The sequence below is a fragment of the Ochotona princeps genome, chromosome 11, assembly GCF_030435755.1.
Source record: "Ochotona princeps isolate mOchPri1 chromosome 11, mOchPri1.hap1, whole genome shotgun sequence".
NCBI lineage: Eukaryota > Metazoa > Chordata > Mammalia > Lagomorpha > Ochotonidae > Ochotona > Ochotona princeps.
The window spans coordinates 67,695,190-67,713,968 of NC_080842.1; the positions used below are offsets into that span (position 1 = coordinate 67,695,190).

Below are 18,779 nucleotides of genomic sequence, written 5' to 3' on the forward strand. Positions count from 1 at the left end.
CCATATGGGCCCCAGGAACCCATATGAGCGCGGGCTCTAATCCCGGCAGCTCCACTTCCCATCCAGCTCTCTGCTTGTGGCCTGTGAAAGCGGTCCAGGCCCAAAGCCTTGGGACCCTGCACCCGCATGGGAGACCAGGAGGAAGTTCCTGGCTCCTGGCTTTGGATCAGTGCAGCACCAGCCGTTGTGCTCACTTGGGGAGTGAATCATCAGACGGAAGATCTTCCTCTCTGTCTCTCCTCCTCTCTGTATATCTGACTTTGCAATAAAAATAATTAAATCGTTAAAAAGAATAAATTTTACATAAGCTTAAATCCTACATTTATAGAACTAATGGCTGAAACTATTGAGATTTCAAATGTCAACAGCAAAGACACAAAAAATGTAAGGTTACTTGCATTAAAAAAAAGTATCCTCTTACTAAAAAAAATAAAGCTCCAACTAGGAGCATGGAATAGAGACATTAATAAGATCCAATCGCTGAGGGAACCACAGCCAGCCATCAGGGTTCTGCAAACACTAAAGAGAAAATCTCTGGGAACATAATCTCAGCACATCTGCCAAGGCAGAGGACCAGCCCTCCACGAGGTCTGCAAGCATACCAACAGGGTGAAAATGAGTAGGCTCCATCAAAAAGTACTTCCAACAGCAACGAAGGATATGAAATGAGCATTTACTAAGCACATACCAGAAATCCTGATTATCTTCACAGCATGACCAGAAACTCCAACAAACACAAAATCGGAGCCTCATATCTTAACCCTGCTTTTTCTCCCCTGAGAAAACTAGTCCCCCTCTCCTTGCACAAATTCCACCCACTTAGAATTTTTTTTTAATTCATTTTCATTTGTTTTAAAGGGGGAGAGGGAAAGCAAGAGATGTCCCAACCAGTGATTGAATCACTGACCCTAACCCCAACCCTCCCACAGCCGAGGCTGAGCCAGGATGAAGCTGGGAGCCCGTGCCCCGTTGGGTGGTGGAGCCCGCCGGCTGGAGCTTCCCTGCTGCTGCCTGCCCTGTGCACGCCCGGCACGCTGGGCTCAGAGGCTCGGCCAGCGCAAACCCAGACACCCCAAGCAGGGCCTTAACCACTGAGTCAAATGACCAGCACCTTAATTCTTAGTTCTTATATTCTTTTCCTAATTCTTATTTTTAATCCACTTCATCTAGGAAATATGTTACCAACTATTGTCATTTATACGACCTTAGTCCTTCCCCAAACCCTGAAAATTAGGCATGATCTTCACTGCTTGGAAAAGCAAACTTATCTATTGAAAGGCACATACAGGGTCCCAGTGTGATATCCTAGTGGCTAAAGTCCTCACCTTGCATGCACCGGGATCCCATATGGGCATCTGGTCATGTCCTGGTGGCCCTGCTTCCCATGCATGAAGAGCAAAGGCCAGTGTTATTCTGAAACGTCATCAAAAAGCGTCCTTCTTCCTGCTCCTTCCATGTCCTCTTCTCCTTTGAAGTCCTGACCCCAATGGTACAACATCTCACGTAACCTCCTCCAGTCAGCACTGCCATTACTGCTCTCTGACTGCCCCACACTCATCTTCCTTTCTTCCAACAGTCTTCACTCCAATTCTGCAGGCTCTCGATGGAACCCAATCTCACACAGCACTACTTTCAAGTACAGCCCAACTCTCAGGCACATGAAGACTGGCAAGGAATGTTTACAGTGTTGTCAAATGCCCCAACTACTCCTGTCCTGATTGAATCATCCTCTTTCCATGTCCTGACCCCAGAGCAAGTCACGATTCTTTAAAATTCTTTCAAAAGAAAAACCAATCCCGCTTCTCCTATTAGCATTGGTTAATTCTCCCAACCACCACTTTCATCTTCATAAGCTATCTTCTACGACAACAAATGGAAAAACAGTTCTTACTACAGAGTTTGTTTTGAAGACAAATGGCACATCACCTCCTCTCCTTCTTACAGAAAATACCAGTGATGCTTTTAGCCCTGCCTCTGATCTGTTACCACAGGACAAGAGTGGGGGCCTTACATTGATCCATTTAAGAAATGGCATGCCCCAGGCTTTTGTTCATGACTTACTCCAGTGTGGAGATGCAAAGCGAAGTGGGCAGACAACAGCAATCAGATGGAGCCCCAGGACCACATCACCAGCATCTGACTTTGATCGATTAAACACCCAGTGCTCGGGTTTGGAGGACTGTGCAGGAGCGGGAGGCGGAGTGGACTGTAAGGTGAAGAGAAAATCCCAGGGTATAGCACCTGGCAGGAGCCTGGTGCCCAGGAATACTAAGGGCCACGAGGAGCAAATGTCACACCAATCAGACATTATTCTCCTTGGTCCCGAGCATGTAGGGGAGAAGGCAATTGACCATGGTTGGCATGCTCTGAATTGATAGATAGTGGAAAAGGAAGGTGAATCCAATTTTTTGGTGACTACCTTACCTCTTGTATGCCCTAACAACTGTTAAAATATTACTGAGGCCAGTCATCCTCCACCTGTGGTGTCACCATCCACCTGGGCACAGGTTCTAGTCCTGACTGCTCCACTTCCCATCCAGCTCCCTGCTTATCATAAACACACTTCTAAGCCTTGGGCCCCTGCACCTATGTGAGAAACCTGGAAGAAGCTCCTGGCTCCTGGCATAAGATCAGCTCAGCTAGGCCACTGCAGCCATTGGGGAGTGCCTTTCAAATGAAATAAACAAAATGTTTTTATAATATTACTCTCGCTAGGGAGAAAAATCAGGAAAACAAAGCAAAGAAATGTTGATTGCTTAAAATAGCTTTTCAAGAAAAAAGTGTATGTGTTTTTCTCCCTCTGGGTATTTGCAATAAGCATCCCTGTGACTGGTCTTCAAATGGAAACAAAGCATCTTGGAACAGTTAAAGCAGTAAACATCACAATGTATCTAGAATGTTCTTCAAGGCTGCAAAGTTCAAGTTACATTTTATGCAACATAACATGTGCAACTAATGTAACTTTGAACTCATGGATAAATGTTATGGCATTTCTTTTAGACTCATTGCTATGCTATTCAGAAAGGCAGCTATACATTTCAGCAACAGCCAGAGCTGAGCTGATCCAAAGCCAGAAGCCATGAGCTCTTTCTCCAGGTTCGAAAGTGCACAAAACAACTGTGTTTTAATCTCAACTACTCTTAGCAATGAAGCCTTTTAAGATTCATCCTGTTACTTTCTCTCCGCAAACTTCATTCTATTCAAATCAAAACACATGATTTTCACTTTGATTGAAATAATGAAGTCAAATTTCCTAGTGGAAAGTAAACATGGTTTGGCCAGTTGGAAATGAAAATATTTATAATTAGGCTTATTGGATAAACAGTTATCACTCTTGACATTTTTAACTTGAAAGGCGTAAATCTGCAGCTGCAAAAACATAACTTAACCACCTATTAATAAAAAGCGCCTCGCAAAACTACAAAATTTATCAATGTTTATATTTTCCCCAAACCCCTCATTGAAAAAAGAAAACAGCTCCAGTTCCTGGTAACGTGGCATCCTGATAAAGCTTATTTCTCCGAAACTGAAGTCAATGAAAGAAAAAGCACAACTCCTTTGGCCAGTCAGCTGGTTTTCCCTCCTTTGCTGTCAGCTCGGAGAGCTCCCATCAGCAGCATGGCAACACCGGGTCCTGGACACGCAAGTCAAAGCCCGAAAGACCACAGGACGGAGCGGGAAACCGACCGGCTCTCTAGCAGGCAAACTTGGCAATTTGATACTTCTGTACAAGATACAGAAATGTATACGACTGCCTTTATAAACACCCAAAAAGGCTTCCCACCCCAAACTGAACGATCAACTCCCAGGTCATCAATCTGGTCTTTTGAGGTTATGAAGTCAGTGAAAACCTCCACCTTTCCCAGGTGAATATTAGATGTCAGAACAGGTTTCTGAAAGCTGTCTCCTACTAGGTCTGTGAAAATTATTAAAAAGGGGCAGAGCTGATGTTTGAGCCTTCTAGCAATAAAATATACTCATCCTTATTTATCAATTTTAAAAAGCAACAATCCACCTCACCAGTTTATCGTATTATCCAATAAAGTTTGCATTCTATTTAATAACCATAAGAATGTGTAATAGTTACCTTGCCTTGATTGAATTTTAAAGACAACTCAGTCCAAACTCAGGCAATTTTACGGCTGGGTAATCTTGCACAACTTAATTTCTCTGCCTCAGCTCCCTGAATCGAAAATTGGAAATAGGAATCAGACCTAGCCCTGGTGTTTTTGCAAAAACCGAACGACTAAGAGCCCGGACAATTACTTGGAGGCCACACCTTGGCAGGTACAGCACGCTGTCCTCCCGCGCCCTGTCATCACCATGGTAACCACCACCGGGACCCTAAAGGCTACCAAACGGGGTGTCCGCCTCCCGAGGTGGCCAAGGGGGCTGGAGGGCCACCTGCTGGGGAGGACTCCGGGAGAGTTAGTTCCTCCAACGGTTCGCACCGTGGTTGTGTACGGTCTCGGCTGCTCCGAGCGCCGCAGCGGGCCCCTCAGGCCTAGCCACGGCCGAGGACGGCCCGCCCGGAGCCCGGGCTCAGGGAGCTCGGCAGCCGACAGTCGACAGCAGCCGACAGCCCGCGGCCACCTCAGCCGCAGCGGCACCGCTTCCGGCGCAGCCCGGCCTAGCGAGGGCGCCCGCCCCCGTCCTCCACAGGATTTGGCCCCTCACGGCCCCCGTCCACAGACCTTCGTCGCTGTTATCACCGCCTTTTCCTCCCTTCCCCCGGTTCCCTTTCACTTCCGGGGCTGCTCGGGCTCCCCTGTTGGTTCCATAACAACATCCAGTCGGCTTCCCTCAGGCGGCGGGACCTGCGCGGCCGCCGCCTCCCCGGAGCCTCCCTCGGCGCAGGCCGCCATGGCGACCAACCCGCAGCCGCAGCCGCCGCCCCCGGCGCCGCCGCCGCCGCCGCCTCAGCCGCAGCCGCCCCCGCCGCCGCCGGGCCCGGGCACTGGCCCCGGCACGGGCGGGCCGGGCGGCGCGGGAGCCGGAGCCGGGGATCCGCAGCTCGTGGCGATGATCGTGAACCACCTCAAGAGTCAGGGGCTCTTCGACCAGTTCCGCAGGGACTGCCTGGCCGACGTGGACACCAAGGTGCGGGGGGCCGGGGCGGCGTGGGGCGGGAGGTGTCCCGCGGCCGTGGACGGGCCGGCGGCCACTGCACTTGCCGGGGCGCGCGGGGCCAGCGCCCCTCTCCGCGCACTGAGCCGGGCGCGAGGCGTTCATTCATTCGCGGGGTCCTGTCGTCGGTGTAAAACGGCTCGTGGTGTGGAGATGCCCACCAAATGCCGGGCACTGCTGGGGCGCTGGAAGTGCGCGGCTACGGGGAGCCGGAGCGAGTCTTGGTTCCTTTCGAAGACTGCTTTGGAAACATTCGTGCGAACGGTGTTAACTTTGGTATTCACTTCTCATCCCTGATGGTTCTCCCTCCGCGGACCCGGTTTACTTTGTATCCAGGTTGGCTTTTGCTTTCTCTCTGCCGGCTCTGCAGGCGACGAGGGCCTTGGCTTTTGGAGAAAACTTTCAGTGGTAATTGAAAAGAAATAGTTGCACTGTGTTTTTGCTGGGCATTAGGCACTGAGGATACAAAGGCACAAACCTGGCCGCGGAGAAGTTGGGTTGGGAGACGGGGCTTTTGGTGGCTGCCTGGCTTAGGTGGGCAGAGGCCCGTGGTTGCCGAGGGAACTGAACCGTTGAGCAAGAGAGGATGCCACGGTGAGAGCAGATAGCTAGTGGAAGAAAAACAGGAAACGAGTACAAGTTCAGCACAGTAGAACAGAAAAAAAAAGGAATTCTCTGTCGGACAAGAGGGGCTGCAAGGGAAAGGGGATGGCAGTGGAGCGAACACCAGGTACATCAGCGGGAGCGGGCCAGCTGAGCTGGGTTGGCAAGGAATGAGCAAAGTTATACGAGGAAGGTGCAGTCGGAGAGGTGGATGGAAAACCAGTGGAGATAGAATTCTCGAAGTGGAAAGCAGGATTGTTGGAAAAGTCCTCGGTTTGGGGGCAAGGGGCTGCTTTGTTTCTTCTTTAGGTCTACTTAGACCCCCGTCAGCTCGGAGCTTGCAGAGTGAGGGTCAGGGCTTCCTGACAGCAAACATGTTTCACTCTGCTGAGGAGGCTTGCTTTTTGGAGAAAGAGGTGTTTACAGCACCTGTAGATTCTTGTGGGACTTCAAGGTGAAATGTATACAATTCCACAGTTTCCCAAAATGTGAGGCCATCTGCTGGTGTAAGAACCTGGGTAGGTCCCAGGTCCCGCCGTGGAAGGGGCCGACTCAGGTCTTGCAATGATGCTGTGGCATTTATGAAGCAATGAAACTATAAGATAAGCTTATTTTAGTGCTAAAGATGTTCAGATCTATGCATAGTTGTTTGTTTGGGTTTTTTGTTTTTAGTAATACACACTTTGCATGAATTTTATGAAGACCTCTTGTCTAGTTTTCTTTCTGGTGGGAATTTTTAGGGACTATGCGTAGCCACCTTTACAAAAAAATAGTGCCAATTGTCCTTTTTGTCATTTTTCAATAGGAAAAGATTAGGTAAATGTTGAAGCTGGTTATTTGTATCCAGTACAACACTTTGCTGTTGTCAGAACACAGGAATCTAGTGTTATCACTGTGACTGCAAATATGTGCCTGTTAAATACTGATTGATGGGAACCAGAGGGTACACCACAGTGTGTAAGGCCTCACTTTTTTTCCTTCCGCCTTCACTGAATGTCATTGCTGTATGCCTAACAGTCCTGCCGGCACCTTTCAAAGCTGGACCTTAAAACCTTGATTGTGGGGCAGGAGTTTGACACAGTAATTGCAGGAGAGGTCCTTTGGGACAACTGCATCCCGTCCCACAGTGTCTGCATTGGAGGACCAGCCCTACATTCGGTTCCAGCTTCCCGCTGCTGCCCACCCTGGAGGCATTAAGGGACACCTCAGGTAGCTGGGTCCCTGCTGTCCACATTGGAGACCCAAATTGAGGTCAAGCCTCGTGGCTTCCGGCTGACACAGTCCTGGCTGTTACAGACAACGCAATAGGGATGTGAACGAAAAGGGGGAAGACATCTCTCAGTCTCTCTGCTATTCAGATAAATTCTTTTAATTTATTTTAATAAGATTGACTTTTCTTGGCGGGCAGTGAAGTTACTTGGACCTTCTAGCAAGGAAAATACACATGGGCGTGTTAAAATGCTCTTAGAAAATTAGGTTTGACTATGGGCAGTTTCATGTGGTTTGCCCTATTATGTTGTTTGGGGAAGTTCAGGAGTCAGAGAGTCCCCATGTTTGTTTGTTTTCTATGACTTAAATTTTATTTGAAAGAGTGGCAAGGAAAGGAGGGAGAGACAGAAAGACTTTCCATCCACAAGGTCACTTCCCAAATGGTCGCAACATTCTGGGCTGACCCAGCCTGAAGACAGTAACCAGCCCATGTGAGGGGCCGGGGCCTGAGTCCTCAAGCATGGATGACTGCTTTTCCAGGCACATTAGTAGCGGGCTGAGCTGGAACTGGAGCAGCCATCGAATTAGCTGTTGTGTGAGATGTCGGTGAGACTGGCAGTGGCTTACCTTGTTGTGCCATAACACTGGCCCTAAGGTTCCCTGTTACCATGGTGGAGAATAGAGTAGAACTGAAATGACCCTGTCTCCCGAGGCAGGTCTGGCTGATGTTCAGCCCTCAGCTGTAAGGTGCTCACTAGAGTTTTCCTGGGTCTGAAGACCCTGCTCCCCTGTCTCCTGCATGATGGTCCTCTCCTTCCTTCTGTACCCTTCTTTTTCTTCTCTCTTAGGTAGAAGTTTTGGTGATTAATTCAATTAAAAATATTGATATTTATTGAGTACTGTTGTATTCTCCTTTTTCCTATTTAAAAAAAAAAATAAAGAAGTTTGGAAGTCCCAAAAAATAATGAAAGCCAAAGTTTTGTTCATAAGCACTTAATATTCAGATCAGTGTTTTAAATAGGCCAAAATAGCACTGATGGTCTCAGGTCATGCAAAGGAGCAACACATCAGTGGGATCCTTGGATCTCTTCTCCCTCTCGGTGCCTTCGCACCTCCTGCCTTCTGTGATCAGCTTTCCCCTGTGCCGTACAGGGTTGTGGCAGTAACTGGGTTACGTTTCACATACACATCTTTGAGACCTGCCAGCTGTTCTCCAAGAACAAGACTAATGCAGCTCAGTGCGCTTAAACTGGAGTCAGTCTTTGAGGATTCTTAACAAGAGAGATTTGAGTTTAGCAGACCAGATCAACCTTTCTCACCCCAAAAAGTAGTGCCTTGGGTAGTCCAAGATCAGTCACTGCTAAGTCTTCCCTGCTATAGAGCACCACGTCTCACGCTGCTGGAGCAGGCCTGACGGTTACAAAGGCATTCTGGCTGCTGTGCTGACTGGCAGCTAGTGGCTGAGGAGCAAGGATCTAGAGCGCGTACTAGAACGCACCTGCCAAGCAATTGTGACTCCTTTCTCCCCAAATGGACTGTCTGAAAACTTTCATGGAGCAGCTTTTAACATGCCAGGCTTTTACCGTCCGACAGGGGTGCAGCAAAGAAGCATTGGTCTCTCTACTACAGAGCTTGCATCTTAGCAGAGGAACGCAGAAATAAAGTGTGAAGAGTTCTATGGGGAAAAAAAAATGAAACAAGGCATGGGCTAGAAAGGCTTACTACTTTGGTTTGAGAAAGTTGTTGAGGACATGCTTCAGTAAGATATTTGAGTCATCCCTCGAAGAATGGGGAGGCCAGTTCTTTTCAAGGAGAGAGCGTCGTGAGTGAAGATGTGAGGCAGTGGGAACAGAGGTGGTAGCCCACACCATGATCCTGGCTGTACTGCAGCCAAGCAACCTTGATAGGCCATGAGCCCAACAAGGTCATAATCTGACTCTCATTTTAGACAGATTGACCAGGGCAATTATTAACAGTGCCCCATTTCTTGCTTGGTGATGATCTGTGTTGGACAATAAATTATGTAGTTACCCTAATTTTCGAAGATTCACTTTACTCTTTTGGAAAGTAGACTTCAGGCAGGCAAAGATAGAGGCAGGGAGGTCAATTACTAAAATCTTGACCAAAGATGGAAATTTCTTGGAACAGTATGATAGCAAGAATGGTTGTGAGAACTAGTAAGAGTCTAGATGAGTTGTAATGCTAGTACTGACAGAATTTATTATTGGCTTCGATATGGGGTAGAAGAGAAAGGGATAAGAGTAAAGAATGGTCCAAGGCTTTTGATCAAAGTACTGGAAAAGAAATAAGGCATGAATGAATATATTCATCCCTAGAGTATGTTTCAGTGAGTGCCCATTGAATATTTCTCTAGTCATTGGACTTTTACTGAAAAGAAAACTTGGAAAGAAGGAAAATTGCCTGTTGGGTAGTTCAGCTTTAAACTTGAATAGGGCAGACTAGGGTACTGAATAAATTGTGATATTTGAAGTCTAGTGTATTAAATATGGAAGCACTGAAAGAATTGTGCTCTAAAAATCACTGACGTTGATTGTGATAATTGGAAAGGAGCTTGAGAAATGATGGAAAAACTTTCCTACAGGATAGAAACAGGTGTCGACAAAGTCTGCAGATTTGTGTAAGTTTATCTTATAATGATAAAATGTTTGTCATTTTGTGTTGGAGATAGTTAATTAGTCATCTACCAGACCACATGCTAGGCTTTGGGAAAACAAAGATTACAATTCAATAGGAAAAGAAATATCCCCCTTCCCTCAAACACAGTGCAGTGTGAGAACACAATTGGTAGATTGTGACGGTAGGGATGTGAAAGAAGGGCTCTTAAGTGTATAGCATGTGTCCGGGTATCTTCCTGGGCTACGATGGCTTCTGAGGCTGGAAGTTTAACTGATGGACAAGTGGAGCAAATGGTGCAAGCATGAGACTCTATCAAAGGAGTATAAAATGTGAAGATCAAAGGGGCAGATGACAGAAAATGAGACTGTGCAGTTTTGCATACAATTCTTCAGGAATTCTAAACTCAATTACGTGGAAGCCATGTGAAAGAAAACATGGTAGTGGTGGAAGATTTCTGGGAGAGTGAAGCCCCCAGTGATTATTTATGCATAGCTTTTTAAATTGGAAACATCTACAAAGAGCGAGAAAAGGGAGATAAATGTTCCACGTGCTGATTCACTCCCTACATGTCTGCATCAGCTACAGTTGGGCTGGGCTGATGCTAGGAGTCTGGAGCTTCCTCCAGGTCTCCCACATGGGTGCAGAGTCCAAGCACTTGGGCTGTTTCCACTGCTTTGCCAGGAATGTCATAAGGGAGCCAGATCAGAAGTGGAGCAGCTGGGACTCAAAATGGCTCCCATACAGGATGCCCCCGTGATCCTTGGGGTGCCCTGTGCTAACAGCATCCCACCCTCTATCCAGCAGATTTCTGTAGCACCCCTCTCAGTTGTAACAACCAAAATTGTCTCCAGGCATTGCCAAATGTCCTCTGGGAGCTCAGAGTGGGAATGAGATCATTCGTGGTTGAGTGCCACTGCCTTTCACAAGATTTCATACCCACTTTAAGTGGACGTGCGTTTCCCCGGAATCCATGCCCTTCAGCCCAGTTCTGCCTGCTCAGTACAGACCTTCATCACCGGTTATGACATGCTTTTGGAAGTGCATTCCTTCTTCACATAGAATTAATTTGGAAAGCTCAGTTAATGTATCCCTTTGCTCATGCATGCAATACTTTCCCATTCTCTACCCTAAAATTTTCAAGTTGTGGAAGTTTCTAAAGCTTTCCAGCTGGCCTTAACCTAGGCTTCCGGCTTCTTTTCTCTGACATTCTGCGTTTTCTTCTCCAGCCACATTGGGGTGCCAGTTAGATGGCTTCCCAAATGTTCCTGACCATGCATTTTCTTATCCCCTAGCTCTTAACTTACACTGTTGGCTTTTTCTGCAAAGGAAGTTGTTCCCTTTTTCTGCTACATTGTGAAACTTGAAGTTGGATTTTTCCAACTCAGTGCTACCTTCACAAAGAAGGCTGACTTCCTCGGCTCCTCTCCCTTTCATTGTTGCAAATCATCTAACAGTAGCATTTGTCTTTTTGTGTTGTAGTCTCTTGTATTCTTAATATTTTGAAACAGCTTGTTTTAAACAAAACATGCAGTACATTGACAGGCAGATTAAGTTATAAACAGGGTTTCCTGAGTGGTGCTTCTTTGTTGCCGTATTGAAACCATGAACAATATAAACACTGTTAGAGATCCTTGAGACTGTCCATATTGTATAACAGTGTAACACAGGGAGGATTGTTAACATCAGTGTTTATTTGTTCTTTCTAGCCAGCCTATCAGAATCTGAGACAGCGTGTAGACAACTTTGTTGCAAACCACTTGGCAACTCATACCTGGAGTCCTCATCTCAACAAGAATCAACTAAGAAACAATATTAGACAACAAGTCCTCAAGTAAGTCTCACAGAATTGCTAGGCAAGCTTGAAAGTGACCCAACCATTTTGCCCGAAAACAGAGACATTATCCAAAAGTTTGGTGACTTAATATAAATGTTGCTAATTCTGTCAAGCTTGGTGTGGTTATGTCATGTACTGCAGTATAATTTGGGTTTGTGGCCATATTACTTTGCATTATCCTTACAAAATGTAGTAACTTTGTTCTCACAGACCTCTAGAAGTATTTTGAAGGAAAGAAATAGCAATAGGACTTGGAAAGTAACTGAGAAATCCGGATGTGGTATTAATAGATGGCAAATGCCATCAAATCTTACATAATTACAGTTATAGTTATTTTCTTGACCCTAAAAGTGCATAGTTTATTAGTATTGTTCTGTAAAGACATTAAAAATCCCCGATTAGAGTCCAGATTTTGTGATACAGTCTTCTCCCTGCTTTTTTTTCCCTTCATTTTATTGTAGCTTTTAGCTGGTTAGTAATAATACAGCAAGGGAAAAAAAATGTAAATCTGTCAGAGTCATTCTGAGTGAAGTAAGAGAGAGAATGAAAAGAGCTGGAATCTTTACAGGAATGAGGAATGTCCCCCACCCCATCCTCTGATTTGTAATCTCAGTTTGTTCTTGAATATAAGTGTTTGACAAGACATGTTGACTTTCCATTCCTATTTCACAACTAATTAAAGAACACTCAGTCTTCCTGCTTTGACAAATATATTTGAGAATGAAATGAGGTTTTTAAACAACTAAACAAGTTTGTTTTATATCTGCCACCTCTTAATTCCATCCAGTCCTGTAGTAATCTTATCAACAGATCTAGTGTAATAGTTCCAAGCCACAGGAAGTCAAGTCAGCATTGACACTTTAACTAAAAGACAGATCCATTTAGCCACAGGTAATGCTGGAAACATGAACTTGGTATACAAGAGAAAAGAGAAATCAATAATAGCTTTGTTGTCTACATTTAAAGGATGTGTGAGGGACCTGTAGGAGTCAGGTTGAGATCAAAAGATGCCATTAAAGGGCTGCATAATGACACCTGCTGGGAAAAAGTCAGTGCTGTTTCCAGAAAAAGGAGGAGACAAAAGAGGTCTGTTGGGTGACAGTCCTGAAGGGTTACTTATTTCCATGAAGAAATCAGGAGAACCATCACCGGGATGGAGCCAGAATTAGGAGGGAGGCCGTGCTGACGCCAGCCGGCAGACAGTGCTGTGCCCACGTGGCCATTCCCGCGTGCACAGCCCTGCTGCTTACATGCACAACCCTTTCATTCACATTTGTCCGCCTCCTTTTTCACAAATGACTTGCACTGCTTTAAAAGCATGTTTTCCTCACGTGTCAGGAATCATAAATTGTAGGTATACTTCCTGGAATTTAAATGTACTCTTTTTTTTTTTAATCTGTAAGGTCAGGAAGCTAGTTTTTTTTTTATTTAAAAAGGCAACTAAACTCAACATAACGCATGTGAAGATCAAGCGCTTAAATTACTTGTATCAATATCAGACATTGTGAGAAAATCATGTTTGCTGAGTGGTAAGAGGCCTTCCTGCCTCCATGCTTCAGTACAGGAGCACTCTCCCTGGGGGGGAGAAGAAAGCCTTGCCTATGCAGACATCTCAAGAAGGAAAACAGCTGGCTTTTCTTGGGCAGTTTCAACTGTCCTCTTTCTGGGATGTTAATTAAAGTTTTCTGATGTTGAAGCAACATTACAAAGTTCCCTTAAAGACATTATTTTGCTTGTATTCAAACTGATGGTCTAGAGATGGAAATAATGATTATAAGTTTTTCATACATTTACCCTGAGAAATACTCAGTTGGCTCAGATTGGTCCAAATGCAATTGCCATTGTTGTAGGACAGAACTGATCTAACATCAGTAATTTAATATTCAACTTAGTTAATCTGCTGACTCAGTAGGAAGGGAGAATTTTATTCTACTTGGGCATTGATTTGTACCGAGTCTGAGAATCTTACAAAGTTCTGAATAATAATCTTAACAGACTCTAAAAGAAAGGTCAGTAAAGTGCAAGGCGGAGACTTTAACCACTACACTGTCGCACCGGACCCTAGACTCTTATTTTTTTGTGTTTTTTGTTTGCTTGTTTTTTGGGGTTTTTTGTTTGTTTGTTTGTTTTTTGATGAGACAGGCAGATGAGGAGAGTTCTCATAGACTCTTATTTAATGTCATAGCTGACTGCTGTGAAAGAGAACTGAAGTTCAGTGGTATTTTTGTTGTTTTTGTTTCAAAGATGTATTTATTTTTGAAAGGCAGAATTGCAGAAGGAGAAGGAGGGGCAGACGGAGAGATCTTTCTTGCACTGGTTCACTCCCCAAATGGCTGCAGTGGCTCAAGCTAGACCCATCCTAAGTCAGCAGCCAGAAACTTCTTCCGGGTCTCTCAGTCACTTAGAACACTGGGGCACAGTCGCTGGGACCATCCTACTTAAGTTTCCCAGGCGCATTAGCAGGGAGATGGATTGGAAATGGTGCAGCCAGGACTTGACCTAGTGCCCACATGGGATGCCAGTGCCACAGGCAGTAGCTTTTACCTGGCACACCGTAGCACCAGTCCCAAGTACAGTGTTTTGTTGCACGGCGGGAGGCAGAAGCCTAGGCAGTCAAAGAAAGCCTGAAACAGTAATTTGGGGATGGATGGGTTTTTTTTTATTTTTACTTTTTAAAAGATTTCTATGGGAAAGGCAGATATACAGAGAGGAGGAGAGATAGAAAACTCTTTCATCTGCTGATTTACTCCCCAAGTGACCACAATGGCCAGAGCTAAGCTGATGTGAAGCCAGGAGCCAGGAGCTTCTTCCTGGTCTCCCACGCGGCTGCGGGGTCCCAAGGTTTTGAGCTGTCCTCGACTGCTTTCCCAGGCCACAAGCAGGGAGCTGGGTGGGAAGCAGGACCGCTGGGATTAGAACCAGTGCCCATGTGGGATCCCTGCACGTGCAAGGTGAGGACTTTAGCCACCGCTTTGTGCGTATACCTTAAAACACCTTTTAACATTCCCTTTCCTTATTTGTCTTGACCTGCCACATTGTAAACATAGCTCTGAGGTTTCAGAATGGTTGCAAAATCTGCTTTTGTTAAAATCTTAGAACTTTGAAAAGCAGGTAACCTAGTTTATGCTGTGTTGGCTCATTTTTCTCTATGACCCACATAATGGAATTAGAGTATCCTGAGGTAGCAAGGTGCCTCAAGAAATAAAGATCTAATCCATCCTCCACTCTAGACAGAACCACACTTAAAAACAGCATTCGTTACACGTAAAGGCAGCTGCTTTTTCACCCCTACTGTGGAGGAAGACTGGGACCTGGAGATGGAAGGACCGCACTCCATCTTCCCATGGTGTCTTGAGGGTTTCTACTCCACCAGTCCTGGGAAGAAAATGGTTTTAAAATGAATTCATTATTTTGTTCAGACTCCTGCCATGATTCAAAAGCACTTTTTGGACATTAATATCTTCACCATTCCTCTGTCTTTCAAATGTGGCATAAGCACCTTTCTTTTCTTTTTTTTCCTTTTTTTTTTAAAGATTTATATTTACTGGAAAGGCAGATTGACAGAGAGAAGGAGAGATGAAGAGAAAGATCTTGCATCCACTGGGTTACTCCCCAACTTGCTGCAATGTTCAGAGCTGTGCCGCTCCAAAGGCAGAAACTGGAAGCATCCTCAGGGTCTCCCACATGGGTGCATCATTCACTGTTTTCCCCCCAAGTTATAAGCAGGCAGGTGGATAGGAAGTGGAGTGTCCAGGAAATGACCTGGCACTTGCAGGCCAAGGATTAGCGAAATGAGCCAACTCCGTCTTTCTGTTCTACAGAAGTCAACACTCAGCTCAGATGTCTTCTCCATGAAGCATTCCCAAGCTGTCTTATACATATGTGATCATCCCTTCTTCCTATCATACACATAGTATGCTAGAGCTCATCCTCTTGTAAATACAAAATTGTTTGCCTCTGCCTTTCTGTCCAGAGCAGGGACCAGATCTGGTTTGTAGCTGCCCAGGGCCAGCGTGGCAGTTGTTGTATACCAGGCATTCATAACATAAATGTGGAGTGAAAGAATCATCTGGTTTTACAGCAAACAGAGAGTAAAAAGAACGCCGGAAGTCTCAAGCTTTACTTTTGTTTTCCTAAATTTTTTCTTTCTTTTTTTAGTTTGATGAAATTACACTTTGCATGTGTTCTCGTTTCGTGAAGTTATGAAAGATTTGCTTTTCATTTTTAAAAAAGTCCATAGATTTATTTTATACCCAGAACTCAGCTTTCGGTCATAATGTATTCCTTTGTGTCCTGGTCCAGGCTGTAGGAATGAGGCAAAGGTTGTTGGTGCTCCTGGGCTCTAGTGTTGGGTCTGATTCTGAGGCTTTTTGGATTTATTTTTCTTTTGTCAGTTTTAGGATTTTCACTAATGACACATGGGCTATTTTTGCAGTACAATACATCTTAATTCCACTATCGTTTAAAGCTTGTTTTCAATTGTCTCCTCTTTCTGTATGTCCAGATGAATGAATTGAGGCCATTTAACATTGAACATATATATGGATAATATTTATAGTTTTACTTAAAAGTAGTAAGTGCAAATGATATAAAACTTTCTTACCTTTCTGTAAACCATACTGTGTTTCAGATCAGGAATGTTGGAATCTGGTATCGACCGAATTATTTCTCAGGTTGTGGATCCAAAGATCAACCACACATTCAGACCTCAGGTAGAGAAAGCTGTGCATGAGTTTTTGGCCACACTAAATCACAGAGAGGAAGCTAGTGGCAGCACTGTGCCTGATGAAGAGAAACCAGACTCTTCCATCGTTGTACAAGGTGCTTTGCTTTTCATTCTTTGTCAGTTTCAGTGCTCTTCTTGAATTGAGTATCAAATTAGGGACACTCAATTCTTTTTTTTCCCCCAACTTATTTGAAATGCAGAAAGACAAAGAAGCGATCAAGAAAGATCTCTCATCCAGCTCTCGCTATTGATTTACTTCCAAAATGCTCTCAGTAGTGAGAGCTCGGTCAGGCCAAAGCCAGGAGTCTGAGAACTCAGTGCAGGTCTCCTAACATGGGTGGTAGTGACCTTGGAACTGCAGCCATTGCCCAATGCCTGTCAGCACAGAAGGAAGCTGGGCTGAGGGGCGGAGTCAGGAGGTAAAGCAGGCATCCTGGCCTGGGGTGCAGCAGTCTCTTAGCAGGGGCCTAGCCAACACCTTGTGCTGACTTTAACACATTTCTGTATTTGCCTGTGTTGGTAAAATCATATCTATGTAAATATCATCTAAATTTCTCAACTGGCATGTTATTTCTCTTGTTTTACATGAATGCAAAATGTAAAGCCTTTTTAGTAATGGTGAGAGACTACAGGTATATATGTGCGTTACAGTACAGAGAACAGCTAGAAAATATGTTGCTTTTCTGAAAGTTAGACTGTTGTTGGGTTTGCATGATACCCTCCCTGCAGCGCTTCATTGGAGAAAGATAGAATTCAGACTACTTAACGTGTACTAACACTGGTATTTGGGAGGCTAGAGACAAGCAAACGGTTTATGCAGCGTATACATAGTATAAGGATGACATGGGCGTGTAGCATTGATTCAGCAGAAGTGTTTACCTTCTGTATAAATACATATTCTAAAACTTGTCTTTCCCTCTAAGGCATCCCTGCTCCTGGGCCCAGTGTTAATGTAGCCAAGGATGCTATGTCAATCTTGGAAACCATCACTTCTCTTAACCAAGAAGCTAATGCTGCCAGGGCTTCAACAGAAACATCAAGTGCCAAGACAGGTGAGAGAGCTTCAAAAAGAGTGCCATCTCAACCAGGCACGGATACCAGCACGGACAGAGAGAGGACTTCAGAGGATATCACTGATAAAGAAAAATGTACTCCCGATGCTGGAGCAGATGGGCTGGAAGCAACCTCCAAGTCCGAAGAGTTCAGTGATCTCCCTTGTCCAGTTGAAGAAATTAAGAATCACATAAAGGAAAATAATGGCTTACTTCTGCCAAATAAGGACATTCAGCAGGAAAGCAGTGACCAAAAGAACAAATCAATGGACAAGGGTGAAAAGAAGCCAGAGCCCAGTGAAAAAGGAGAAAGAAAGAAAGAAAAGAAGGAAAAGATGGAAAAGAAATGTGATTACTCAAAGAGAAGTGAAGATACACAAAAGGGAAAAGATGAAAAGCAAATAAAGGATAAAGAAGTGGAGAGTACAAAACTTCCTTTGGAAAAGAACAATAATAAAACTAAATCTGTTGAAGGGACAAAAGAAGGTATGCGCAGACCTCCAGCTGTCAGCAGCAGCTGAAGGAATAGAGTGGCTGGGAGAAGGGACAGCACCAGATTGTCCTTCAAATTTCAATAAATTTAGTACTTTTCTTTCAGAACTAAACACGTATGTACACTTATTTTAAAATTCAGTACACATGTTCATAGATGCCATCAGTCCAAAAAGAAAGGAGAGCTTCACCTTCTCTTTTTCTTTTCTAATTTTTTTTTTGGAAAGACAGATTTACAGAAAGACAAAGAAAAAAAGTTTTCTTCCATCCACCGGTTCACTACCCAAATGGCCATAATGGCCAGACCTGAGGTGATCTGCATCCAGGAGCCAGGAGCCCCCTTGGACTTTCCCATGTGGGTGCAGGATTCTAAGGCATTGGGCTGCTGCTTTTCCCGGCCACAAGCAGAGAGCTGGGTGGGAAGTGGAGCAGCCAGGACACAGATCAGTGCCATATTGCATCCTGGTGTTTGTGGGGGAGAGGGTTAGCCAATTGAGCCATTGCTCCGGGCCCACGTGCAAGCTTTAAAAATAAATAAATAAAAGCAATCAACTTTTTACAAGTTGGTTTATATTCTATGCAGATGTATCTTTTAAAAGAGAAACTGTATCATTTAAGCCTTGTAATGTATTTGCACACATTATTTCAAGTAACTTAATCCATAGTTTTATGTATGTGTGTTAAATTTATTAGGTAGCAGAAATATTAGGTAGTAGATGTTTCAGTAATTTAAGATTTGTTTTTGTGCATTCCACTCACATCGGAAACTTATTTTTACAGGATACTAGTTTGCCTTTTTTTTTTTTTCGGGAAACAGCTGTATTTTATTTGGTAGTTGAATTTCTTTGATGTATATTTAAAGCAGACAAGTTTCAGTGTGGTTCAGGAACTGGATTCTGACAGGCATAATGATTGTTGTCTGCGTGTTCTTGCAGAGTGCTCCTTGATCGATTCGGATGTGGATGGTCTCACAGACATCACCGTTAGCTCCGTCCACACCAGTGATCTCTCGTCTTTTGAAGAAGACACTGAGGAAGAAGTTGTGATGTCTGATAGCATGGAAGAAGGGGAAATTACATCAGATGGTGAGGCATTTTGC

General features: G+C 44.7%; 1 protein-coding gene and 1 long non-coding RNA gene across 4 annotated transcripts in view; one reads left to right on the forward strand and one right to left on the reverse strand.

Moving 5' to 3' along the window:
• Positions 1–1,408: 1,408 nt before the first annotated feature.
• LOC131481412 (uncharacterized) lies at positions 1,409–4,412 on the reverse strand. The gene is made up of 3 exons (XR_009246313.1): positions 4,280–4,412; positions 4,088–4,183; positions 1,409–1,665 (listed from the first exon to the last, which is right to left on the reverse strand). It is a non-coding gene; the product is annotated as an uncharacterized LOC131481412 (long non-coding RNA).
• Positions 4,413–4,749: 337 nt separating this feature from the next.
• The window catches only part of BOD1L1 (biorientation of chromosomes in cell division 1 like 1), a 56,124-nt gene continuing 42,094 nt past the window's right edge, over positions 4,750–18,779 (forward strand). Inside the window, exons 1-5 of one of the 3 annotated variants that reach the window (XM_058670297.1) lie at positions 4,750–5,100; positions 11,283–11,407; positions 16,041–16,231; positions 17,060–17,674; positions 18,616–18,765. In XM_058670297.1, the coding sequence (XP_058526280.1) occupies positions 4,864–5,100; positions 11,283–11,407; positions 16,041–16,231; positions 17,060–17,674; positions 18,616–18,765 (1,318 nt within the window). In that variant the 5' untranslated portion in view covers positions 4,750–4,863. The remainder of the gene's footprint in view (positions 5,101–11,282; positions 11,408–16,040; positions 16,232–17,059; positions 17,675–18,615; positions 18,766–18,779) is intronic. The other 2 variants (XM_058670296.1, XM_058670295.1) reach the window with 2 other exon arrangements.